This window comes from Pithys albifrons, chromosome 2 (genome assembly GCF_047495875.1).
Source record: "Pithys albifrons albifrons isolate INPA30051 chromosome 2, PitAlb_v1, whole genome shotgun sequence".
NCBI classification, from domain to species: domain Eukaryota; kingdom Metazoa; phylum Chordata; class Aves; order Passeriformes; family Thamnophilidae; genus Pithys; species Pithys albifrons.
Genome location: NC_092459.1, coordinates 67,637,034 through 67,664,315, shown reverse-complemented (window position 1 = coordinate 67,664,315; position 27,282 = coordinate 67,637,034). Strand labels below are relative to the sequence as shown.

At 37.4% G+C, this 27,282-nt stretch overlaps 1 protein-coding gene across 10 annotated transcripts in view; it reads left to right on the top strand.

Moving 5' to 3' along the window:
- UTRN (utrophin) overlaps nucleotides 1-26,527 on the top strand; it is a 386,042-nt gene extending 359,515 nt beyond the window's left edge. For all 10 annotated transcript variants that reach the window (XM_071549382.1, XM_071549384.1, XM_071549380.1 and 7 more), the window contains 7 exons: nucleotides 1,561-1,626; nucleotides 9,913-10,071; nucleotides 10,439-10,682; nucleotides 17,264-17,372; nucleotides 18,850-18,936; nucleotides 22,865-22,887; nucleotides 24,506-26,527. In XM_071549382.1, the coding sequence (XP_071405483.1) occupies nucleotides 1,561-1,626; nucleotides 9,913-10,071; nucleotides 10,439-10,682; nucleotides 17,264-17,372; nucleotides 18,850-18,936; nucleotides 22,865-22,887; nucleotides 24,506-24,514 (697 nt within the window). In that variant the 3' untranslated portion in view covers nucleotides 24,515-26,527. The remainder of the gene's footprint in view (nucleotides 1-1,560; nucleotides 1,627-9,912; nucleotides 10,072-10,438; nucleotides 10,683-17,263; nucleotides 17,373-18,849; nucleotides 18,937-22,864; nucleotides 22,888-24,505) is intronic.
- The last annotated feature ends 755 nt before the right edge of the window (nucleotides 26,528-27,282 follow it).

Genomic DNA, 27,282 nt, shown 5'->3' with positions numbered 1-27,282 from the left:
CATATTTGTAAGCACCATAAGAAAGCTTCAGAGCAGTTATTCAAATGCCTCTGATACACTACCTATGATCTTTGCAGCAGGAGACAATAGGGCAGGAAATAAGACTGAAGGGCTACCCACAGTCAGCCTAATTTTTTTTTTCTCAAAGCAAATATTTTCATCCTTCATTAGTATTACAGCACAATGACACGCCAAAGAATTTTAGTGTTTTTCAGTAATTTGGAATATGACGTTCATATAGATCATCCAGCATTTCTTTGAATCTATAACTTAGGCCATGCTGTAATCAATTAAAACCCCAGGATCAAATAAATTAAACTTCTCTAGAAAGATGTGAGAATTTTATCTCTCCCTATGTCCTTTTTTCAGCCACAATACTGTGACTTTTTGTGCCCAGATGAAGCTCAAACTCTGGACTCACATTAAGGATCAAGGGAGATCCTAGGTGCAATACCCTTTTTACCTCTCCTCTCCCTCGGCTTTTACAAATTCTGCTTTGGATTAGACTAGCTGAAGGTGGACCATTCACTAGTCAAGGCTCTTTAAGGATAAAAAGCTCAATCTGTCCCTGCTATGTGCAGACATTGATTGGCAAAATTACAAACTTAATACTGAATACTAAATAAATAATCTATCTAAAACTACTCAGTACTTTTTTCTTCTTGTAAAAAAAAATCTAAAAAAAGGAAATAATTGTCTGCCTTTCTTAAAATTTTAATTGTGTCCTTTCTGGTTGGATCTGTTATGTGTGTTTTACATATAAAATAGGAAATCTTTTTTATTGTTCTGATCTTTTCAGCTAAGTTTCTTTAAAGAAATAATATCAGGTCTTCCCTAATAAGATAATGTTCAGCAGAAACAGTATAGTAGGGCTTAAATTGTCACAGACTGGAGAGCCTTCAATTCTCTGTTTTCTGTTAATGAAGTCTCCTACATGTATGTGTCTTATGTACAGAGGGTGTATCTTTCCTGAAAACTTGAGTAGATAGAAAATTTCTGCTGTGATTTTAAAGAGCTGGATGACCCTGTGTACACACTCTAATAGTCTAGTCCTTTTAGAGTAATTCCTTCCAAAATGAGGAACTATAGGCAATGACTCCCTGTAATTACACTTTTTGTGTTGTTTTCCACGACTTGTCTGTCCAGTTGATATTTTCAGATATTTCATCATTTCAGATTTTGTGTATGCTATATTTAAAAAAATACATTCTCTTTTGTTAGTCCAGCTTCATAAAATTCAAAAAGAAAACCATCTGTAAAAACATCTCTTGAAATAATTTTACCATGAGAGCTGTGGTATGCTAATGATAATTACACTAGAGTTAGAAAATACACTTTTTCTTCATTGTTTGGCAAGAAGAATTAGTTAATCATAGCACACGTTTCTCATAAGTCCTCTGGATTATAGAGTTTTGTCACAAAATCTAGCAGTTTATTTCTAATTATGAATACAAAGATTGCCATATCTGAGCTGTTTCTAAGCAGAATTGATCTTCACACCTGTTCTTTCAAATTGTGCAGCATGTTCTCTAAAAGTCGTGGTCTTTCCCTGCCTTTCAGGCTGGCGCAGATGGAAAGGACCAATGGCTCCTTCCTCATGGACAGCAGCTCCACCACAGGAAGTGTGTAAGTAACTCAGGCTTATTAAGACAGTCAGGAACTTTGGTTATATGATATAATCTTCATTAGTTCTAACACAGGACTTAGTCCCAGTGAAAGCAGCTAATAAGTATGACCTCAAGGATGCCTGCATAAATTTAATTGTCCAAGAACCAATTGTAGAAATTGGTGATTTTCACTTGGCAATGTAGGGGAAGTCTACATTTGTCAGCCATTCTGCTTCCAAAGCAGGGATATTTCATACAACTGGTAAAAATCCACAGCTCTATAGGTTCTGGTTTGTAATCCTTTTCTGCTTTTACCATAGTTTAAAAGAAAATAAATCCTTTTCTGTTAGACAATGGAATGGGTTAAAAGCCCAGACAGCTTTTTCATTGAAATAAAAGAGTCATCTGTATTTTGAAGATTCTACAGAACCAGAATAGTCTTGTTACTTCTTGTTTGTATTTGTTCGCTGGCTGCTGATACCTCTGTTTGTACCTGGGGATATAAACCTAATCCTACGTTAATTTTATCAACATAGTTTTCTTTTTCTGAATTATGTGTCATTGTTGTAAAAACCTTCATTAAAATGCATCAATGAACCTGGAAGGCATAGAAGCCCTTGAACTGCTGATGAATTAAGTACAATTTATTTCAATGTGAAAATATACAAGTATTTTAACCTCACCGTATCATTGGTTTAGTTCATTAATTCAATGTAATAAGACTCCGCCTTTTCTAAGTTATTAACAAATACCATTATTATTTTTAAATAGGAAACCAAAGTTCTTGTTCAGCTTTAGTTAGAAAATGCTGATGATCTCAGTAATACTTTCATTTACTGTTTTAAAATCTGATAATGAAATTATTATAAATAATAAAATCTAGTAATGAATTATTCTACCTGTAAGTGTACTGACTGTTTGAGATTTAAAATACTTTGCTTCAAAGAAGCACTTGACCTTCTTTAAACATTTTCTCTTTCCTGATTAATGAACCCTGTTTACATACCAAATAAAACTTTTATTCATGTGAACTGTTTTCATATGTTTCTGTCATTGGCACACTCACCAGTGAGAGAAATGCAGCCAAAATTTGATTTCCCTTCCAAAAAAAAAAAGAGCAAACATACTATCATTTGGCAGGAAAGCTGAAAACTTGAATGTAGCTAAGTGTTCATACACTTTAGTTGTGTATTTTGCAATTAATGAGCCTACTCATACACAAAGACCAAACAACCACCCACCCATCCCAATGGTAAAAGAGGGGTGTATGTGCTGAATTTTTACTAGTAAAACACCTGCTGAGTTTCATGCAATTTCCCTGCTCATCTAGAAAAATCACCTTTATTTTAGAAAATAAATTAATATAGACATCTTGTATATCAACATGTGAGAGGGACCTCTGAATTTGTGTGTCAGTCCTGTTGTCTAAAGGGGACTGTTACACAAACAATATATGGCTGAGAAAGTAACTTTGTACCCAGCAGCACCCTCTGTTTTATTTGCTGATTATAATGTATGCTTTCATTAAGGTGTAAATACTGAAGTACTCAAAATTCTGAAGGCCTATGGTTTAAAGTTTAAGCTACTGTCATAGAATCATTTGTGTTGGAAAAGACCTTTAAGATCGTTAGTCCAACTGTAAACTGTACTTCTGCCAAATCCACCACTAAACTATGTCCCTTAGTGCCAAACCTACACCTTTTAAATACCCCTAGGAAGGGTGACTGAACCCCTGCCATGGGCAGCCTGTTCCAATGCCTGACAAGCCCTTTTGATAAAGAAGTTTTTCCAGGGATCTACACAGCTATGAAGTTTGTATTGCAGTGTGGATCAAAAGTTGTTTAAACACTAGGAATTTAGGATTATGGCTTTACAATATAACTTTTACAGTACTGTTTTGAACATCCAGGAATTGATTACTAGTTTGAAAATTAAATTCTTTTCTTCTCATTGTTGGAGTTATGTTTTGTGAGCTTATTTTTATTGGTCATGAAGAGTCCTTCAGTTTACTGTGAACCTAGAACAGAGGCGGAATTGCACTTGATACTGAAAGTTTCTGCTTTGGTCTTGTCAGGTTCCCAAGTTCATCAACTGTTCTTTTAACACTCTTCATGCTTCGAAGATGTAAGAAGTCATCTACATTTGAATAAGAGAACCTTTGCTGTCAGATAAACATGAGTTTATTTTCAGGAATGTTTTGCTATATGCCACTTGATTAAGAAATCATTCTTCAAAGACAATCCTTGAGTTTTAACTAACCTGTTTTCTTGAATGTCATTGTGACTTCTTCTAAGCTTTTCTAACCCTCTCCTTCCCTAAAAATATGTGAACTCCTTAAAAAATACTTTTTCCTTAGTTAGAAAAATACTTGTAGCTAGCAAAAAAAAAAAGCACAGTCTCTACTGTAGTATGTCCAGCTTCTTAACAAACATTCTAATGCTCTCATGCGTGAGTTTTATGGTACAAATACTTTGAATAAAAATGGTTTTCCTTCATGTAATTTTCTCCACACATTAAACAGTTCTAAGTGTTTAAGCTGGTCTGTTGTGATGAATTTTATTAGTCTTTAATTCATACAAAAGACTTTATATCTCTAAAACAGACTTCCATCTTCACAAATGAAGATAAGCACCAGATAAAAATGAGGTCTTTACAAAAAAAGGTGGTAAAAATAGGAAAATAGGACGAGTGTATCTCTCTTATTCCTGTAATGTATGAACTATCCTGTCTAGCCCATACTAAAGTTAGTTGCACTGAAAGCAGTATAAATACTTACAGTATAAATGTAAATGTTTAATAACTGTTTTCTGATTAATACCTTTACTACCACTTATCTTCATGTCTGCAGGACTGTTAATTCTGTTTCACACTCCTCTTAAGGCAGGGTTGGAATATATCTGAAATTTTATTTGTGTGATACTTTTATAGGGCACTGCTACACAGCTGGAGCCCCAATATATAATACCTGAATACTTTAATATGATGTAAGTGATTAAAGGTATCTTGTCACAATGAGAAATTAGTTTCACATTATGATAAAGTTAGGAGAAGAACAAGTAAGTTAAAGACAAAGCATTTTGGAATACCTTCTTCTGCCTTATTCTAGAATTTCTCATAGTGTCCATAGGTCAAGGTACACTTCATCCGGACAAAAATGGATGGTGCTTAGTATGAGACCTACAGCAAAAATTAAAGCTGTCAATGAAGCTCACAAATAGCCACACCTTGCTATCTGAAATCCAATTTAGCCATCAGTTTTCTTTGTCAGAAAATGCACTGATGAAAAGTGTCAGTTGGGAGATTTGAATTTTTCTTTCCACTGCATAGGCCGATAAAAGGGAAGTTATATGCAGCTTCATTTCCCTCTTGCTTCCTCTATGCATAATGTATGTTTTGGAATAGACCTCTTGAAAATATATATCCACAAAGAGAACAGGATATTTCAAAGGCTGTTTTCCCTGGGCTTCTTTGTTGGGGCGTTTTTTGCCTTGGAGATGCACTTCTTTCAAGTCTGACAGTCTGGGATGTCTTGTTTGCTGCTTTCTGCTATAGTGAAATGCCGAAAAGGAACTGCAGCCTCTGCTGTCAAAGGACTTTGTGTACTTCTATTTTTTTCTCAAAGCATGCAGGGTCTTCAGGAGAATAACCACCAAGAAAGAGTGAGGAATTTATTTTGACATTATGCTTTTATTTTGATTGCTGATTGCCATCTCCTACCACTTCTACAGAACAGAGTCCCAGATTCCCCAAATGGATGTATTTGCCTGAATAGAGCAATGACCTTATGTCATAGGTCCTTTGAAGCCTTATCCCTGGACTCCTGTGCTACTAATGAATCTATCCTAATTATAGTCAGGAGGTTTGTTGATGCAGGTTCAAGGTTGTGTTGGTTTGAGCTAATAATTTTGAAAGACAGACCAGAGGTGTAGAACACATGATAAAAATACACTTTTCCTTCAGAAGACTTTTCTTCCCAAGTGCTCCCTCCAGCCCGTGAAAAAGCCTGCTGTCAGTTGCAATGTGTGTTGCCTAAAAAAAGAGCAATCAATATTCACAGCCTGTCCAGTATGATTTCAGGGATTCTGAACCAGTGGGAGAGGAGGGAAATGATTTTTTTTTTCTGGACTAAATAACTGTGAGACCAAAATATAAAATTGTGTGTAGCTGTGTTGATCTCAGCTACTGTATCACATTACAGTCAAAATTATCTAAGCATTTACTGGTAAACTCCCTTTTTAAAGGATTTATAAGTTTTATTAAAAAATGAGGTTACTTCTAATGCAAAATTTTGGCAGAATCTCTCAAATTTAACAAATTCAAATAAATATAATAAATCCAGCTTTACAGAGCCCTATTTTAAAAATATCCATTTTAGATGGCCTATATATTTGTTTATAAACTAATTCATCGTTTTAAAATGTAGACAGCAACTTTTTGATGCCTAATTAAAATCACCAGACTAAACTAGATCAAGCAGACCTATCCTGACACCATCACCACCCTTGCACAAAGGAAGGCTCTATGTGTAGTTACACCATATCACTTAAATTACCATGTAAACAGTGTTCTGAAGCCTGGATGACAAAGCTGTGTTCTCTCACTACCCTGCTTTAACACTGTGGTTCTGCGCTCGTGGAAGGTGTGACATTGAATTGTCAGCACTCTTGGGTTACTGCAGCTGTTTCAGTCACAGTGAGGGTATTCTGCATGTTTTGCAGGTCTGTACAGCAGGGTGATATAACAGGGGTTATATCACTTTGGCAAAAATCTAGTTGTAAAGGGTAGAGTATTTTTGTCAGGATGGTTAAAGGATGGAGGAGTACCCTGAGGTTTTCATTATCGCATTAGGATCTGATCCAAATACTATTAACTGCAATAGCCTTTGTTTTAGTTTTAAGTAGACTAATGCAAAATGATAGTGAGTGATGATGAGTTTCCCTGGGATCACTCAAGTATTGAAGAAGAGAAAGCATTTAGAGGCTTTTTTTTTTAAGGTAAGGGAAAAGAAAGGAGCACTGTTCTGTTTCTTTTTCAGCTAACACTGTTGGATACCTCTATTTTGAGAGACTTATTTGCATATATAACCTCAATTGTATTTACGTTGTATAAATGTATTTAATGAAAATTCATTCAGTGTATTCATTTGCAGGGAAGATCCATGTTGTCATTTCTTTTCATGACTGTAGTACTGACTACGGCCAAGACAAATAAGAAATAAGCGAATATACATTGTTTTCTTTGAATTTTCTACTAATTTATAAAAGCAAAACTCCTAATAGAACTGTCACAGGCTGTTTTTTGTTTGAATTTTTGGGGAGGGGCAGCGTAGTGTTCTTTGATATACATATCTTTGATTATAATAGTCTAAATTTTCAAGTCCCGGTGACAAGTTGGAAAATGAGAGACCCCATGATAGCTTTGGGTAGACAGTGTGAATAGTTATCCCTAAGAAGAAATAGTTTGGTGTTGTTCTACCAACAACACCAAACTATTAGGATTCGTCTTCAGTAAAAAGTTTGTCTTAAGCAGTACTGCAAAGAACCAAATTATTTCACTGAATGATAGAAGTGCTTTTCCAAGAGACACCAAATTACAAAAGGAATCAGTATTTATTAAATCTTCTGCTATTTTGTCTTGCTTCTAATACTGATGATGCTTTTAAATAGTATTGATATATTGAGCTGCCAAAAAATCTGGCTTCAACAGGATAAAATAGGGTCTTCCATTACACAAACAGTATGTATACAACTCTCATTTTTTCCTGTCACATGCTTTCTCTCATTTTGTCCCAAGAGCTTGAATTTATTTCTGAGAAAACAACTGATCTATGTGTATGGCCTGTAAAACATCTAACGTGTTTTACTTGTACAGGCATTTATTTATAGATTATTTCTTACCACAGAAATAACTGCTGTTTCTTCCAGGCTATACTTTTCTAAATAACTGATTTTATCATTCAAATGAGGCTGTACATTTGGATTTTCAGTGATGAAAGATGTTAAATTGACTGCCAGGAAATTTTAAAAAACCTCTTGAAAAGCTCCATTACACTTTTATTTGGAAAATAAATGCTTTGCATATAATGAACTTCCAGCTTTTTTGCATGTGCTTTCAAAGGCAGTCCTTGAGGGTACGTTTCATTCCATAACTGGCTATTAGCAGAATTTGTAGCTGCTGCTTTCCAACAGTAGGAGGAAAAAAGTTAGTACAAGAAAAGTTTTTATTAAGAAAGTTTGTCCTGTTTAACATCTTTATTGATGATTTAGATGAGGGGATTGAGTCTATCATCAGCAAATTTGCTGATGACACCAAGTTGGGAGGGAGTGTCGACCTGCTGGAAGGCAGGAAGGCTCTGCAGAGGGATCTGGATAGACTTGAGAGATGGGCTGATTCCAATGGGATGAAGTTCAACAAGGCCAAGTGCCGGGTCCTGCACTTTGGCCACAACAACCCCCTGCAGGGCTACAGGCTGGGCACAGAGTGGCTGGAGAGCAGCCAGGCAGAAAGGGACCTTGGAGTACTAATTGACAGGAAGCTCAACATGAGCCAACAGTGTGCCCAGGTGGCCAAGAAGGCCAATGGGATCCTGTCCTGTATCAAAAATAGCGTGGCCAGCAGGACCAGGGAAGTGATCCTTCCCCTGGACTCTGCGTTGGTGAGGCCACACCTTGAGTACTGTGTTCAGTTCTGGGCCCCTCAGTTCAGGAAAGATATTGAGGTGCTGGAGCGAGTCCAGAGAAGAGCAACAAGGCTGGTGAAGGGACTGGAGCACAAGCCCTATGGGGAGAGGCTGAGGGAGCTGGGGTTGTTTAGCCTGGAGAAGAGGAGGCTCAGAGGTGACCTCATCACTTTCTAGAACTACCTGAATGGAAGTTATAGCCAGGTGGGAGCTGGTCTCTTCTCCCAGGCACTCAGCAATAGAACAAGGGGGCACGGGCTTAAGCTCTGCCAGGGGAATTTTAGGTTGGATATCAGAAAAAAATTCTTTCCAGAGAGAGTAATCAGGCATTGGAATGGGCTGCCCAGAGAGGTGGTGGATTCACCATCCCTGGAGATTTTTAAATGCAGATTGGACGTGGCGCTGAGTGCCATGATCTAATAAATGGACTAGAGTTAGACCAAGAGTTGGACTCGATGATCTCTGAGGTCTTTTCCAACCCAATCATTTCTATGATTCTATGTGTATGCATACTGCCCATGTGTGTTGAACATGCTTTAATTGTAGAGGGTCTTTAGGGTGAAGTTTGTAGGGACAATACTTCATGGTTTCATAGGGTATTCAGTCTCTGATTAATAGTCAAGCAAAGAATAGAGTTGTGAGGAGGGTTTTCTTCAGCATTCATACTCCTGTAGCAATTTCACTCTTTAAAAAAATGAATAGTATATGTTTTTTATTGCTGTTGATTCATCCTTCTTGAGTAAGCAAGCAAGCAAACTGGTTTTAAGATGTGGTATCCTTCACTTTCTATCCATCTGACTTTATTTATGGTGAAAAGCTAGAAACTAAGGAAATAAGGCACATCTAGAGAAAACCAAATTCACTTGGATATTAAAGCATAATTGAAAGTGTCAGGACTTCTGTGTCTCTGTACCAGGAGGTAATTTCACGCAAGTCAGGAGGAGGACAGTGTTATAGTTTATTTCTATCTCTGAATCTGTAAGGAGATCTACTGCCTATGCAGAATTTCAAGGTATTCTATACATATATCAAAATAGGGGGAGAAAAATGGAAAATTTAATGCTAATTCAAAACCTGTAGCATTATTTTTGAAGCATTGTCAGTCCCTTTGTGCAGTGCACAGTGTTAGCTGGAAGCTTGATGATTCATTACTTTGACTTGACGAATTCTGTGGGGATTTTTTTTTCTCTATTTTTATTAGGTAAATTGAGCACACTGAATTATCTTCTAAAATTATTAAAAAGTCACCTATTTATGGTTATAAAAAGGGGGATCTAGCAGATAGCTTGTTTCTTTTATTTACTTTTAAGGCATTTCAAATCTGTCATCTTTGTTTTATATTATCTCTGATTCTTGTTTCCAGTATTTCTTTTCAAACCACCAGCAGCATTTGTTCTTTATGCATACATTAAACTAAACTGATCTTTTACACTACTACAGATAAATATTTTTTTCTGTACATTGTGTGTTTATATGGTTCTCTTTCAGTATGCTTCTGAGGCTTAATTCCTTTTCTCTTAGTCCTTTTTCATAAACAAACCAAATCCCTCAGCTTCACAGAGATGTTTGCTCACATAATAAATACTTTACTGCTGTTTCTTTATCTGTGTTGTTTTATTGTTTTAGAGAGGATGAACATGCCCTTATCCAGCAGTATTGTCAGACGCTGGGAGGAGAGTCACCTGTGAGTCAGCCACAGAGTCCTGCTCAGATACTCAAGTCAGTGGAGAAGGAAGAGCGAGGAGAGTTGGAGCGTATCATTGCTGACCTTGAGGAAGAGCAAAGGTCTCATAATCTTCCTACTGGTGTCTGAATTGTCTTCATTGTTGTTTGAGCCATGCATGTACTATATTGGAGATGAGAAAGACCTAGGAGTCATGCTTTTAGCAAAAAACCCGCAATCCATAATCAAGGCATATGTTCTGCATAGCCTGTCTCTGTTAAGTAGAAGAGAGATGGTCTGTGCAGAAATAATTTTACTTCTACTTCATTGCCTTTTTTTCACCCCTGTAAACTACAAGTCAAGGCATTGGCTTTGTATGAGCTATTTGTGGTATTAGTTGAAGGTTATAACATCACTTGATCTAAGAAGTTTTTTTATTTACATTTACTTAATCAAGTCGTCATTCACTTCCTCTTTTGAATGTACCAGGACTCTGCAGATAGAGTATGAGCAACTAAAGGAACAACATCTTCGGAGAGGAATAAATCCTCTTGCATCACCTCCTGATTCTGTTGTGTCGCCTCAGCATGCTTCTGAAGATGCCGAGCTCATTGCTGAAGCTAAACTCCTGAGGCAACATAAAGGTCGCCTGGAAGCAAGAATGCAGATATTGGAAGACCACAATAAACAGTTGGAGTCTCAGCTTCACCGGCTACGGCAGCTACTTGAGCAGGTACTTATACACTGATGTCTTTCCCCATGTTGTTGCTTCATGATGGATTTCTGGGTGGAACAAAGGCATTGAAATTTTACTGCGGGTATTTTGACGATACACTCTAGGTCTGTTGCAGTTAATCGTTTCTAACACAGAGATATTTTTTCCTACCCTCTACTATAAGCCATAGTGAAAGTCAAATGAGCACAAAATGATTACAAGTGCTGGAGCGATCGTGGTAATTTATGAAACACTGAGAGTAATACAAAGAAAGGGCAATAGGTTTTTATTAATTAAAAAGCATGGGAAGAAAATATATGTGCTACTCAAGTAATGGTGCAAGTCGCACCCTTTGTTTGACTTCATTTTTCCCATCTTTCCTTAAATAATTTGTCCATTTTTGGTCATAGTCACTCAAACGTCTTAGCGTGCCAGAGACAAATAGCCAAAGATATCTCTGAAATGTAAAGGAGCAATTCATGACATTAAAAATCTACTTCCTCTTAAGTTAGCATGTTTAGAACAGTGCACCCCAGCAAAGTGGTCTTGCACACAAATGCTGAAGATAAGAGCTTTTTAGCAAATGCTGGGGATTGTAGGATGTCTTTGTTGGGGGAAGGAATGTTGATTGCTTTTGAAGTCAGCATATGCACATCTAGATCATGAAAATAACAGCAGCAACATATACCAGGTATTTTTAGAGATGTTAATTTGTACTATATCATGTGTGGGAGCTTGAATGGTGAAGATAAATATAGATGGATGTTTTCTCCCAACCTGTCATTACACTTGGGTCAGAGTACAGTTAAGGCAAATAATTCCTGCTTGCATGAGTCAGGTCAATGGCTGTTTTTAGTAGAGGATTTAACTGAGCCCGTATCGGCCTCTTTAGCCACCAGCACGCTTGCAGCAAGCGTGGGTAGTGCCCTTCTCAAATCTTCACTCGCGAAGCCTAGCCATGATGATAACTGAGCCAAGAAACAGACTGCATAAGCCAGGTATCAAAATGGCCTAAGTTCCTGCTGTAGATGATACTCTCATTACAGGGATTAAAGTATTTATTGTTTGTTTCACTGGCTGACTTTGTCACTTTTTTATAGGCAATTTTGGCTGAGTAGGATTAATCCATTGGCTTCACTCCCCCTCTAGCAGAGTAAAATTTTTGTTGCTACTGCTATTCCAGCATCTTTAATCAGTATTTGACTAGCTTAAGTATTTAGCAGGGAAGATAACAATGGGTGCAACTGTTGAGAATAATTCATGAAGTAAGGATCTTGAGATCCATGGCCATTACTAGGTGTTTCAGAGAAGGATTTAAAATCTTCAAAGAAGCAGATGTTGAATAGAAACACAGAAGTTCTGCCAAAGCCACAGTCACTTTAAGCTTACTACTTAAAGCAAAAACTTGTTCACCTTTTTTGTTTTTTTTTCCTAATGTAGCTGTGGATCATCTTACAATTTTGTAATGCTTATAATGTTCTTAGTAAGACCTTTAGGGTTTTGTGATACGGTGGGTGGGAGGAGGGGCAGTAGTTTCTTATCGTTTCTGCCTTTGGAATTTTCTAGGGGTTCTGCAGCTTTTCATTTCAGATAGGGTAAAGTAGAACAGAGATGACCTCCTTCAATATTTCTGATGGAATTCTCTGTGGGAATCATGCTGTACTTCTGATTGTTCCAACTGCTATTTCCTAAGGTCTTCCTGTTTCTACTCTGTCATTTAATAAAGTGTCTGGTACAAAGTCAAGTTTGAGAAGGTCTGTATTGTTGCTTTTATAATATATCTGTGACTTTTCAATATGCCTTACTTTATTTAGCAGAGTTTTTGCAGGCTGTTTCTAGGATGTTAAAGCTACTCCCCTGATGGAGAATAAGAAATTGTAAATAATTCAAAATTTTAGTAATGTTATTTTAAATTTCTATATTTTTACATCAATTATGAAGCAGCACTGAATGCCATTCCTTCTCCCTTTCTGAAAAAATGACCACTCTTCAGCATGTTTGTTGCTTTGTGCTACTTTCTATTAAAGCTTTTCTCTCTTTCACTGCTTGGGAAAGAACCTTATCAGAAGCTAGCTGAGGATTTATGTATATTTATTTGTTCCTTTTGCTTTTACTGGCTGTCCCAATTATTTTAAATGGATATAAGGAATGCCTTTTCTTATTAATGAGGTGGATGATTTGCATGAAAGATACTCATAAGTCCCAATGTCAAAATATATAACAACTCTGTAATTACTAGTATTAAAGGACACAACTGTCATACAGCAATTTCTTTGCCATGGCTGGCATTTCATACCATCTTTCTCTCTTCTATCAACACCAAGTCTCTCCATTTGTCTTTTCCACTCAGTCTCCTGACTGTCATTTGGGTTAATAACTTGTCACTGAGTATAAAATACTGGGACTTCTTTTCACCAAAAAGTTGGGGTGAGTCTATCGACACACAGACATTTGGGTAGAAAGTTAGTGAAACTTAGAAACTTTCATGTAGTAACTGTTTAATCTAGTTGAGAGCATTCTAGGACATTGTTTAGAGAGCACCTTTAGCAGAAATATACAGGCATCCTCAATGCACATTTGTCTGCTTCAGGTCACAATTTCGAGGTTACCATACTATTTTTATTCTAGCAAGCCCAAAGGATTGGTAGCTGTCACAGAATGTTGTTATTTTTGTCTGCCTGATTGATTGGAGTGCCAAAGAGGAAGGTGAAACAGAACTGGCATCTGACAGCTTTGCTACCAACATATTAATCAGACAGTGAATAAACAAAGAATCCATTTTCATTTTTCTTTCTTCAGCCTTTATAGATATGGCATTTGCGAAATGAGACCTATTAGGAAGGGCACTTAAAGTCTGTTTGGATTTTTTTCTGCTTGTCTGAGCTACTGAATAGAGGTTTCATATTGGATTTGTTACTGAAGTTCATGGGAGCTAAAATCATGTGTCAATGGCTGTATGATCAGACTTTAAGAGAGTAAATAGGAACTGCAACTCTCTCTCCAGCTGAAAGCAGTGGTGCTTTATCAGAGGAGCAGAGGAGAGGGTTTTTTTTCTTTTGTAGCTGGGAGAATAAGTCTTGAGCAGGAAAAAACATTTGTAGTGAATCTAGTAAGAAAATTGGCATTTTTGAGGTTTCCTTGGATTCAGATTGGGAATGCTGGAGTTTAGTTTGTTTTTTACCAAAAGCAACAGAAGGCAAGGAAAGAGCAGGTATGTCTTAGCTATCCATTAAGCTGCAGAGTACTTCAGGCTCTTCTTTGGGAAAGTCATCAGCAGGAGGCAAAGCAAAATAAGGCACTGCAGATCAAAAGTGGTTTAAATAAATGTCTTCTTTCAAATGCTTTAGAAACTACTGTAATAAAGAAAAGGAAAAAACCAATTTCAGAGTTTTCTGGAGAGGAACTTCTCTCTCCCTTCATATCTTTATTTAGTTTGCCTAAAAAGAAATTTGAAAACTCCTTGAGACTGGAGTTGGAAATCTCCCCTCATCCCTATGGAGGTATGCTCAGTATCCCTGCTTCTATTTCTTTCAAGAAGCAGCAGCAAGCATATAGTAGCATCTAGGGCTATTTTCTTTTGGTTTCTGGCTTGATGGTTGTCTGGGAAATTGTTTTGAATAAGAATATGTGAACTTCATGATGGCTGAAGTGAGTTGATGATGGAATTGCTCATATTTTGTAAGTGTTACGCAGTTGGGGTCAAGTAAAACATGATTTTCTACAGTTTTTTTTCTCAGGTTCTGTACCAGTAAAATTTTTAAATTCTGTAATCCTCAAATATATCCTCAACTATTTTGCATTTCACATTTTCCAGTACCTGATTGTGATACTAGGACAATTATACCACTACCACAAACCTTCCCTTTCTGCTCCAAACCCCACTCTTCAGCTGCTTAACTGTATTGCCCTGTATTTGGAAGAAGAAAGTGATTTGTTTTAGCTTTTCTTGTTATTGCCGTCACTGGAAATACGTAATGTACCATTTATCATTATATTTAAATGAAAATTAACTAATCAGACTTTGCCCTCTCATTAGGAGGTTGTGGTGGGTTTTTTTCATTTGACTTGTTTTTAAACCCAAGTACAGTATTTCATTCTGACTTCTGCAACAATATATGGTAGATCAAGGTAAGGTACTCCAAGTATGTTTTGTTTTCTCTCAGTTTAGCCTCTGGTAATCCTTGTGCTCTTCAGTGCTTTTTTGTCATTTACAATAGCACTCCTAAGTGGTACCTTCACTAACTCATCATCTTAGTTTGTAGACACTGTCTTTCTGTCCTAGTTAATGCAGACTTTGCAGTGCCTCTCTATCCTTATCTAGTCTATGTGTTGCTGTGCTGCAGTTTTGTACATCCAGCACAGATCTTCTCTTCTCACTCACCCGCAGTCACCTTTGCACAATTTATCCATAGTTACTGCTTGAAGAGGGACAGAAATCCAGGTGCAAGTTTTCATTTTAGATGATTCACATTCTCTCTGTGCATCTGTTTGTGGGGTGGACAAGCAACCACTCTGCTGCTGGAGTTAGACTTTTTGTTCTGTATTGAAGTGATACTCAACCCTTGGAGAGTTCGATTCATGTCTTTACCATTAGAGCTGTAACATCCTCTTGAAAAGTGAGTGGTTCCTGGCTATACAGGATTGCTTGGGGTTAATCACCACAGGCTTCACTGATTTAAAATCACCACACACATTTTACCTAGACTCTGTAGCTGAGTTGAAGCCTGATACTGAGTACCAAATTCTTTAGCTTCTTGATAGTAATTCACTGTTCATAGAAGTATCTTGACAATAAAATCCTTGTCTGGCTTGAAAACATTTCCATTTTTCTTGTCTTTTATGCAAGCAATATTTCTTGGTTTATTCTTTTACTCAAAGCTGGTACTTGGTATTGTCATGCTGAAAGAGAAGAGATTTACAGGAGTTAAAAAAAGATTTGCTGAGTACTCAAGGGAATATTTTCCTCTCTTTCTCACTACTGTCTATTGAACAATAAGTATCTTTCATTGGTTTACAGTCTTCAGTTTTGCTGAAGATTTTTTTTTTTTTTGCTAAACTGTAAGTTATCTCAAAAAATGGAGTATTGCAATGACGGCTGTGAGGTCCAAAAGAGCAAACTTGTGCACAAATTAACAGCTGTTTTGTATTTGAAACTGTTTGCACTGAGTCTCATAGCTGCTCTAGGTATTTGCTCAGTTTCAAAGAAATCTTAAAAACAATGATTTTTTTCTGGCTTCAGTATCTGCTTTTGACAGTTTTACTTAAATAACCTACTTTTTCAGAAGTAATTTGATGATTTGCAATATAAAAGGTAAATAATAGCAGCAACCATTTCAACTATATCCACCTCAGATGTAAATACTATGCCACCTGTTTGTGTTGTATTCAGAAGAATCACTTCTGCAGCTCAAATACTGTATTACTACTCTCTTCCTCAAAGGATTTTTTACAAGAAGGGAAAAAAATGCTTGAGCAAAGTCTCTTCTAATATTTGAGTTGTTATAGTGAAGAAGAATTAAGTATATATGTATATATTTATATGTTATCCCAAGCACATTCATGGTTACAGCTAAACATAATACATAATTTAGGTTTTTTGTTCTTCAAGTGAGTTTGAGTCCAGAAAAGTTTGTTTTTCAAAGTATGTAGGTTCCTTCTTGTAACATTCAGGAGATTACATAATACAACTTTCTGCAGATTTGGTGTCTTTCACACTGCTGAGAAGCAATGTCAGAAGGAGTGATGCCTTTTTAGATGTAACAAAATTGTTTTGAATCTATCTTGAGTGTTCACTTGTTTCTGGAGGCAGTTAAATGCCTCCCTGACCTCCGATCCCGTCAGATCTCGGAAGCTAAGCAGGGTCAGCCCCGGATTAGTACTTGGATGGGAGACCTCCTGGGAAATGCTGGGTGCTGTAGGATCTAGTCCTGAGGACTTCACTGGCACTGTCCAAGCTCGCTCAGCCATGGCAGATGAACCTCAAGACTTAAACGGTGGGGCCAGTTCTGCGCACGCTGAGCCTCATCTAAAATCCACTGCGCAGGCTGGAAGGGCACACCTTCCCAAATCTTCGTTCGCGAAGCCGAGCCACACACACTTGTTTCCGGAGTTTTACAAAATGGTTCATGATGGAACAGTTGTTTCTAAGCATGACTGGTCATCCTTGTAAAGCTTCTTGGGGGACCTCTTAGCTGAATGTCCTCTGTGTATATATCCATGCATATAAATATAAACCCAGTACTTCCATTGCATAGTCTTTCTGCAGAGCTGGACTGAGAGCCTTGGCAGACTGCATGGGTTGTACATTACACTGTGTTTCTGTGATGCATACTTGCAACAGAACATTGTTTTTAACACCACCATCTACTGAAGTCTCATAAGAACTATACTTAAGTCTAAATTTTGTTTTAACAAGTTCTTGGTTTGATTTCTTTTCCTCTTAGTAGTTATATAAACCTAAGTCAACTTTCAGTAGTTTGGAGAACAAAAAAGAAAGAGCACATAGAAAAGGAAAGGAGCAAGACAGCTGCATACAAGTCTTTACTTAATTTCTGTGGATTCAATTCTTCTAAATTTGTGTCTCATTGTCTTTAATGCAGCCAGAGTCAGACTCCCGCGTTAATGGCGCCTCCCCCTGTGCTTCGCCCCAGCACTCTGCCCTTGGCTACTCACTCGAGCAAGACACAACCTCACAGTTTCATCAGACAGGTAAGTGTTTTGACCAGATGATGGGCTGCATGGTGACTACTGTCCATAGGTGACTACTGAACAGGTTTGTTGTCATCTTCTGGACAGATTTATAAGTGAAAAGGAACCGATCTTTGTGATGCTTCTGCTTAGTGCAGCTGGAGCGGTTGCTTCCCCACATGTACAAACAGCTGTGGTATCATAGCAATCCATGTGACTCTGGATTACAGACTTGTCCATAGACTCCTTGGTCCCATCCATTTTGACCAAGTGAATTTACTGGGCAAATCCATGCTCACTGAAAGGGGAAGCAGATTTCTTTGGACTGAAGTGGCCAACAGCTGTTTGCCCTACAGTACACAAGTGGACCCAAGTAATATGTCAGATACAGGAACAAATGTCCATATCATGAAATCTACATTTTCTGTCTGCTTTAAAAATCCTTGTGTAACTTCTTCTTATCCTGGTATTTTGATGTGTCCACTTGCAAAGACTTCACATCTTTAGGAATTATTCAGTATTTATGGAGCAGCCTCTGCACATGAAGCGATTTCTCTCTTGAAGTAAATTCTCCAATATCAGAACTCATTAATTTCACTGTGAGCCAGCAGAAATAACCACAGACCACTGAATGCTCAAAATTAGGGGGAAAAATAAAAGATTTTTCTCAAATTATCTTGGGTGTAATTTCCTCTTTTTTGTTTGGTTTGGTGTTTTATTTTTATTTTTTAATTTTAAGCCTTTGTGTTATTGATTAAAAATGTTTTCTCTGGAAAACAGGAAAAATACTCTCTTACATACTGGGAAATTTTCATTCAGCATTGACATGTGCTTTAATTTTATCTGGGAAAACATGGAACTTCTTTGAGTCTGATTTCATACAATGGTAGATTTATGAGAGACACTGTCTGATAAGACTGCCAGAAAAAGAGCCAGTTATGTTTGCTAACCATTCCGTAGGCTAATTTTAAGCAGCATTTTATAAAGAAATGGCAAGAAGGATTTTAAAATCAGTAAAATACCTGGTACATATTGAATAAAGGCCATCTAAAAGATAAATGTTGTGGATTTTTTCAGAAAAAGAATGGTATGTTTACTATGAAAGTTACATGACAAATCGTCTGAAAATGGAACAGAATTACAATTGAGCAGCTACTGAGTTTAATTCCTTCATCTTGTAAACATTTTATTTAACTGTAAATTTGTATATACTGCTCTTTCTTGGCAACTTCTTCTAGTTAAATCTTGAATACAATGGTTAAGCTTCAATAAAAGAGAAATTAGTTCTGCTGCAAGTCAATAATGTAACTTTCACCTCCTCTCCCAAGGCTGGCAATTATCAATGACAGTTCAAGCACATTACAAAGGCTTCCAGTTGTGTTTTCCCTTAAATATAAAGGTGTATTTAACTGGAAGATTGGATGAGAGTGCCTTTAGAATGTTGGGCGTTTTTATTCCTCTCTTTACAAAATTAATTAATTTGTTGTCATATCTGCAGATGACTTGTTAGTTCCACCTCATGATACCAACACAGATCTAACAGATGTTATGGAGCAAATCAACAACACATTTCCAGCTTGCTGCTGTAAGTCTAACAAAATATGTCTCTGAGAATAGTATTGAATTTGAAGTGGTCTTTTGAAGAAAAAATGTCATTCTTGTGGTATTGACTAGGAAAAAAATCTCCGAGATTTTTTGTCAACATATGCAAGCTACATAATTCTGTTCTTTAAAATTCCTCAGTAGACAGTACTTGTGAAGATAAATAAACAAATATACTTGTTTTAAGTGGAAGGAATACACTGTAAGAAAAGCATATAGTTCAATATGGAATTTTCAGCTGTGCCCACATAAGGGAAAGAAACCTAGAATTTCATTAGCTGCTGATAGGAACCTTTTGTAGAACTTAAGTGAATGTAGATTCAGAATTTCTGAATGCAGTTTCTATAATAAAGCTTGAAAAAAAAAGTCCCTAGGCAACAGGAGGGACCATGGCCCAGTCCTGACTGCCTGGACTAATTATTGAAGTAGTTATTAAACTAATAGACCAGAGGAAATCTGTGAATGTAAAACATAACACCTTTCCCTGCTTAAATGCATTGGAAATTGGTATTTTATTCAGTGTCTATTAAAGAGAGATCAAAAGGAGAGCCAATTAGTTCCTGTGCATGTCTTCTGTTAGCTGACATACACTTGCACTGATCCAGCTCCTTCTGGAGTTCGTCACTGCACTTGCAGAAGTGAGGAGCTATCTCATGTATTTTGGTGGGGGTTGTATATGCATATATACATATATACCTTTCACCTCTTTTGTCTTAGAAAAACAATAGTGAAAGCTTTGATATATTCTTATATTCAAGAGTCCTTTCAAATGAATTGTAATAATAATGGTTCATTTTAAAAAACAAGAATAAGAGAGAGGATGTTTCTGCCCAGTCCTTTTGGAAACATCAAGACTGAACTCTGTTATTTCCTAAGCTCTGTGAATCTTGTTAAAATACCCCTTTTATCTCTTGTACATAAGTTGCTTGGCTGTGAAGAACTGCATCACAGTTCGCATATTTTGGAAAAGCAGATTTGGATCTAGCCAAAAGGGTCTTATTTCAGCTTATTTTTGATTTTTGGTGAGTTCAATAGTTCAGAGCTCATCTTTTTGCAAATTAAGGCTTTGATTCCAGGGAACACCTCTTCTTGAAGTCAGCAGATAATGGAGCTCCTCAGCACAATTCAAGAGCACATGTGTGTATACAGATCAGTAGAAAATGCAACTTGAGTATTTGTTCTTGATTTTTCAATTACTGTTTAGCACATATAAGGAGTATACAGTGACATGGTCATTCGGCCCAAATGATTTTATAGCAAAGTGCCTTAAGTCAGGGCAGGCTTGGTAATGATTGCTGTTCTCCACAATGCTGATTCTTTAAACAAACACCCTGAATGTGGCAGGAGGGTACTACAAGTGAAAACTATGGCCCCACATCACTTTATATTGTGAAGTGTATCTGAGCATTTAAGATTAAAAGAAGTCACCGTTCCAAATTTCATGTGATTTTTCTCTTTTTCCTTGTCATCATGCTGCAGAAGTCAAACTAAACCACATTGCCCCAGTTAGTAGATACTTCTTAGGTTTGCTCTCATTCAGTCATTCTATAACATTTTTACTCAAGAGTATATTTTTTTAACCATGTCAGATTCATCTCTTACATGTTTTAGAAGCCTGAAATGAGGATTTGTAGTCTGGCCTTCCCAATTAAATGCATTAAAATCCAAGTTTTGCTAGGGAAAACCATAACAGACCTTCTAGTCCATCATCTTTTCTTGTGGCCATTTGAGAGGATCTGTCTTCCTGGACAGACAGTTGTCTACTCTGTTCTGGAAAACTTTAAATGATGAAGACTACATGGACTCTCTAGGTATCGCTGTGTTCCTAACCTTAAAGATAACATCCTTACCCCTTTTTAGTTATACCCAAGCTAAATTGTATCTAAACAGTTTTCATGTGCAACATTTCATGTCATCTTATTAAAAAAATAGTGCTAGAAATGGCTTGCTTGATGCCCCCCAGAACATGGTTGGCCCTCCTGGCTGCCAGGGCACTGCTGGCTGATTGAACTTGCCGTCCACCAGGACCCCAGGTCTCTTTCCATGGCACTGCTTTCCAGCATCTCATTCCCCAGTCTGTATGAACATCCCAGTGTTGCCCCCATCCCAGGCACAGAATCTGTCACTTCCCTTTGTTGAACTTCCTATAGTTGATGATTACCCAGCCCTCTAATTCGTCAGGATCTCTCTGCAGGGCCTCCTGCCTCTGAGGGAATCAACAGCTCCTCCCACTTTTGTGTCATCCGCAAACTTGCTCAGTGTCCCTTCCTGTCCCGCATCCAAGTCAGTTATGAAGATGTTGAAGAGCACAGGGGCCAAGATGGAGCCCTGTGGAACACCACTAGTGACAGGTCACCAGTCTGTTGTCACCCCATTTACTGTTACCCTCTGTAAATGACTCATGAGCCAGTTGCTCATCCAGTGTGTGATGTGTTTATCCAGCTGTTTGTTGAGAAAAATCCTAAGAGAGACAGTATTGAAAGCTTTACTGAAATCCAAAAAGTTGACATCAGCTGGCTTCCCTTGATCAACTGGGTGGGTTTTTACCTTGTCATAAAAGGAAATTAGGTTGGATAAGCAGGATGTTCCTCTTAGACAGCCATGCTGACTGTGACCAATGACTGTATTGTCTTTCAGGTGTTTTTCAATACTTCCTAGAATAATCTCCTCCATAACTTTACCAGGCACTGAAGTGAGACTGACAGGCCTGTAGTTTCCAGGGTCGTTCTTCTTGAAAATCAGGACAACATTCCCCAACTTCCAGTCACCTGGGACCTCTCCAGATTCCCAAGACCATTCAAAAATCATTGAGAGAGGTTTTGTGATGACATCAGCCAGCTCTTTGAGGACTCTGGGATGAATCCCATCAGGCCCCATAGATTGGTAGGGATCCAGCTGGAGCAGCAGATTCAGCAGTTTCAGAGACAAGTGGGAGTTGATAGTTCTTGCAGTCATGGTCCTCCAGCTCAGGGCACTGAGACCCCCTTGGGTCTGTCATCCATGTTGAAGACAGAGACAAAGAAAGTGTCAGACACCTCTGCCTTATCTCTGTCCCTGTTTGTGAGGCAACCGTCCTCAGCCTGTAATGAGCCAATGATATTTCTATACTGCCAATTGCCATTAATATATTTGAAAAAGCTCCTTTTGTTGTCCCCGACATTTCTGTTCAATTCCAGCTGAGCTTTGGCTGCACGAATTTTCCTTGTACAGTGGCAAGCAGCATCTCTGAATTCTTTCCATGTCACTTGACCTTGCTTGCACTGGCATTCACCTTCCTTTTAAGCCTTATCTCCAAAAGGACATCACGGTTCAGCCAAGCCATCCTTCTGCCTCTGCTGTTTGACTTTCTGCTATAGGGAATTGCCTGTTCCTGTGCCCTGAGGAGGTGATGTTTAAAAAGTGACCAGCACTGATGGACCTCAGCACCTGCAAAAACATTTTCCTGTGGGACCTTGCTTGGTAATTCCCTGAGCAGCCTGAAGTGTGCTCTCCTCATGTCCAGAGTTGAGTTTTTGCTGGCACTTTTCCTTCTGTCAGGAGAAATTTTAAACTCGATCACTTTGTGGTCACTATGGCCAAGACAGACACCAATCTCCACTTTGCTCATGAGAGCCACTCTGTTGACAAGCAATAGATCAAGGAGGGCATTTTTCCAAGTGAACTCCCTTAGGACACAGGAAAATTCATATTATCTACATATTCATAATGCTATAAATTTGCTAAAAGTAAAGTAAATTTGTGAAGAAACTTATGTATAGATCATACAACACACTTCTAGGTAAATGTTTAGTGTTTTAAGGTTAAGATTGGTTTTGTTCTTCTGTAGTACATATTTTCTTGATAAAAGCTTTGTTTTTAAACTGTCAAGATGCAGAATCGTGTAAATGTCTAACTTTTTTTTCTATTTGCAGCAAATTTCACTGGCAGACCACAGGTATGAGGCATGTTTACATACTTGTATAGTCACTGGAAACACAGTAAAGCAAGTGGAAAAGTTTCATTAAGACAAAAGTGGCTGGGGTGGGGTTTTTTCTATATCTTTACTAGATATCTGTTTGGAAACTAGACTGGTTTGACAGGAAAGCCAAATTCTAGCATTACACAGGTAATACAAAATTTCTACCTGTTTAGGCATTAGCAAAGGTACTATGGTGTGCAGTTCTACATTGCTGACTGGATGGAATCAGATTGCATATATCAGGGCCAATTAGCTACCAGCCAGCCTCAGCCTGGAAGTTCAAAGCTGGCTCTTGCAAAGACATCCAAATGTCCTTGTGCCCTGGTGCCCATAGCTCCAGTCTGAGGATCCATGGGCACCGGTGGACAAGGATTAGGAGCCACACAGCACCTTAGGCATTAGATTAAGCTGCCTTCTCCCAACAGGCAACCACTTCACAAACCCAAAGCAGAAATCTGACTGCTTTCAGAGTTCACAAAAATGTGGAAAACAACCTCATATTTAGATACTTGTTCTTGAAAATATGACTGGTATGAATTATCAGCTAAATTACTGTTATAAGTAATGGAAATAGGAAAAACAATTGCTATAGGTTTAGGTTGCTATTGGAGCCGATGTATGACAGAAGATTATTCTGCATCATTGTGGAGTTCTTTCAAAGTTTCATTGTTAAATAAGATTTTTAAACTACCACAAATTGCTGTGTGAGACTTCAGAAGAATTAAGTGGTTGGGAAAAAGTCTCTTTACTTCCTCAGATTACTCCACCTTGTCCATTAATCCCATTTACAAGGCCAGACCTCTCCAGAATGAATATCTGAAAAATCAGAACTATTTTCTGCAAAGACTTTCATGGATTGTAGCATCTGAGAAAGTAGGATTGTCCTTCAAAACTAGAATTCCTAGAGAGAATGAGATGAATGAGGCCCTGTACTCAGTAAACTCAGATTTTTCTGTTTTAGTCTCTTGATACATTAGTGAATTAAACTAGTTTGGGGTTGGGGCTTTTTTCAGAGATCCTTCCTCTAAGCAAGAACAGAGATAGCTTTCAGTGTTATCAGTGAATAATACTAATCTTCCTAGAAAAACATTTGATTATGTTTTTAGATACAGGATGTGTCTCACATAGTCTCTTTGCGGATCTACCCTTCCAGAATCATTAGAGAGGGCACATTTGTCTCTTCAAGAGCAGACTCCTGAAACAAGAGCCTAGAAATAAGTTTCACATTTGAAGGGGCCAAGTCTACAGTCTGTATAATCTCCATTTTTTACTTAGGCTTCAGATAGGTTGCCTAAACTTTTTTCTTTGTATATTTGCAGAACAGGAAGAGTCTATAAGAGTTATTGCTCTGTAGATTAACAACTTCTGGGTCTCACTCACTGAGAATGTTAAACACTGCAATATTGTAAAATTAGATTTCTTTTAACTGTATGCCTCAGTGGTTTGCTGAGTTTTGGGCCAATACATCTAGATTTTTAAAATACAGACATTTTGTAAGATGACATTACAGTCCTTAACTGAATGAGCCCAGAGTAGTTAGAAGTTTCTCTGTGAGTTAATATGGTACTGATGTGGTTGTTTCTCATCATGGCAGGCAATGTGAAGTGTTCATTTGGATGTCAACCAGTGCTTCCTGATATGCAGTACAGCCCTTTTCTACAACCTACCGACCGCGAGTTCCGCTTCATCAGAAGGCTGCATGGGACCCTGGAACATGCTGTTTGCTCTGACTGCATGTTCAACTTGAAATAGTAAAAACACTGAATACCCAAAGATGAGGATGTTGTTTTTATAATAGCTTTTTTTTTCCTTCTTCCCTTTCTATGCAACTGTAAATTAACGAGCAGTGGAATATTTGTCACTGATTTGTATAAATATACAGCCAGGGGAAAAGGGGCAGGGGCTTTATATACATTCTTTTTGATAATCGTAAAGAGAACTGCATAAGGAGTATGGAGCAAAACGTTACATTTATACATTCCTTTCAGCTCTTTGCTTTTGCATTGTAAAGTACTCAGTTATATTCTCACACATGTAATATTCTGTACTGATTATTTATATGCTAACCATCTGACCACACAGATTTCAGAAAATATCCTATATTATTTTCAACATTGACATATGAAGTTCCCATAATCTGCATTATTGTTACTGGTTAACAAAAACTGCTGTTGGATGCAAGTTACAGTATTTTAATTCAACAAGGTAAACTCTCATTTCAAGTTGTAATCATCATTTTTGTGTACCTAAATGGTACTTTTAGCTTTCTTTTAGTTATTTCCAGCCAACACACTCCATCTGGAGGATTATTTTTTAAGCCTTACTTTACTTTTAATCAGGAGATAGCTAAAAAGAGGACTTAGTTGATAGCTTAAGTTGGTTTTAGTAACATCTAAGTTAGTGTAATCTTTCCCAACTTTGTTCAGAACAGAGACAAAGCTTTGCTGTTCCCTGCTGTGCCAAACTTGCTTCAAGTTTTGGAATTTAGAGTCTATGAAGTAAACCTCATTTCTGTGAGACCCCCTTCTTTTGTCTGCCTCTTGGAAGTGAAGAGACAATTAGAAAGCCCTTTCCAATACTATTAGTGACAGAACTTTCTCCAAAACTTCAATGGACTTAGATATTATCATTTGGTATTGTAATCTTGCAAATCATCCTTATCTTTGAAGTAATTTATTTATGTTCTTTTGGTAAGGATAATTATGGGAAAGTTATGTCACTGATCAGCTGATATATAGTGTTAAAATTATCATTTAATGCCTTTACAGTTTACAGTGCTGCATGGACACTTGCTTTAATTCCAGGACATACCTTTAATTGGTAAAACTACATGCAATATCTTTCATGTAAGTAGAGAGAAACAAAACTGTTGTTCTTAATTAATAGTGAAGGACAAAAAAACTATCTCAAAATGATGTTGAAAGAGTTGTAAATTCTCTACTGCTGCTGAAAAATACTAGAGAACATTAAAACAGCAAGTCAGGAATTTCTAGTATTTTTTGTGAAGTTTTGCCAACTAGACTGTCCTGCACCCACAGCATTCACTCCTGAACTACTGCTGCTCAAGAGTGAGTCAGGCACAGTGTTGCCCACCTTCTACTGTTGGCACCAGTGCCAGTTCTTTCTGAATCCTTTGACAAATTATTTAACCACTCTGCCTCTGTTTTCCCATCTGTAAAATGGGGATGATAGTACTTAACTCTCAAAGGTGATGTAGGACTTGCTTAGTTAGTGTCTGAAAAGCTCAGTAGAAATGCCAAGTATTACTCTTAAGTGGAGCAAAATTGTCAAGGTGGGAAGAGAAATGGCTCCTACAAATGCTTCAGCTATTAAAATGTAGTGTAGTTTTTCTGAGAAGAAGCCCCACATTTTACAGAAGAGGAAAGCCATGACTGCCTTTCTACCTCAGACCTATCTTCATAACGTAGTATTGGAAATAGCTTTATATTCTGTTCTCTGCAAAGTATTTTGCTTTTATCAAGCTACATTATTCTCTAGGCAAAGAATCCCTAAAAATATTCCCTGACATAAGTATAAAAACTCTGTAGTGAATTTGGTGGGATTTATTTTTTGTTCTGAATATGAGGTTATGTATAAAGTTGTTTTTCTGCCTGTGTTTGTATGCATCCTTTGTCCTCTGCTGCCAAGTAAATGCTGCTTCAAACACTACATTGTAACATTCTTCCTCTGAGACAATAATAAATATAAGATATATATTGCAGTAACATGAATAAAAGTATGGAGTTCTTCCAACTTTTGAGGTCTTCAAGGATGACATACCTCATTGCTAAATGCTAAAAATTTTGTTCTGAAGAAATTTAACACAACAGTGTTAAACACAATAGTCAATTCCTATAGGCTAGTCTTTCTCAGTATGCTTCGGATTTATATAAATGAGATTAAGCAGTGCTTTTTCCCCAGAAATCTTGCATAGTTTATTCAGTTTTCCATCTTTAGTGATTTAGTCTGGAATCCTCAGTTTCATGACAGACAGTAAATTTGATCACTGAGAAGCAGATTACTTTTATTTTTAAAATATTATATAAATGTATTACAAAACAGCAATAATGCATGAAGCCCTGTCAATTATGAGAACTGTAAATTAGTCTTCATGTTTTGGTGGCATTAGTCAACATCTCAGCTGAAGCTTTAGGTATTCAGTCAGGAAATACTTTCTACCACGTGGTGATTTTAGGTATTTGCATTAATGTAAATTGTGTTAATGGCTGTGTTAGAATTACTATGCATAAAGGAGAACAGAAGTCGCAAATCCTAACAATTCTGTTTCCTTACAGTAATAGTTGGCACTATTTTCATGTTTAGTTGTTGGGTTTTGTTTCGTTGTGTTTTTTTCAACTCTAACAGCTGTCA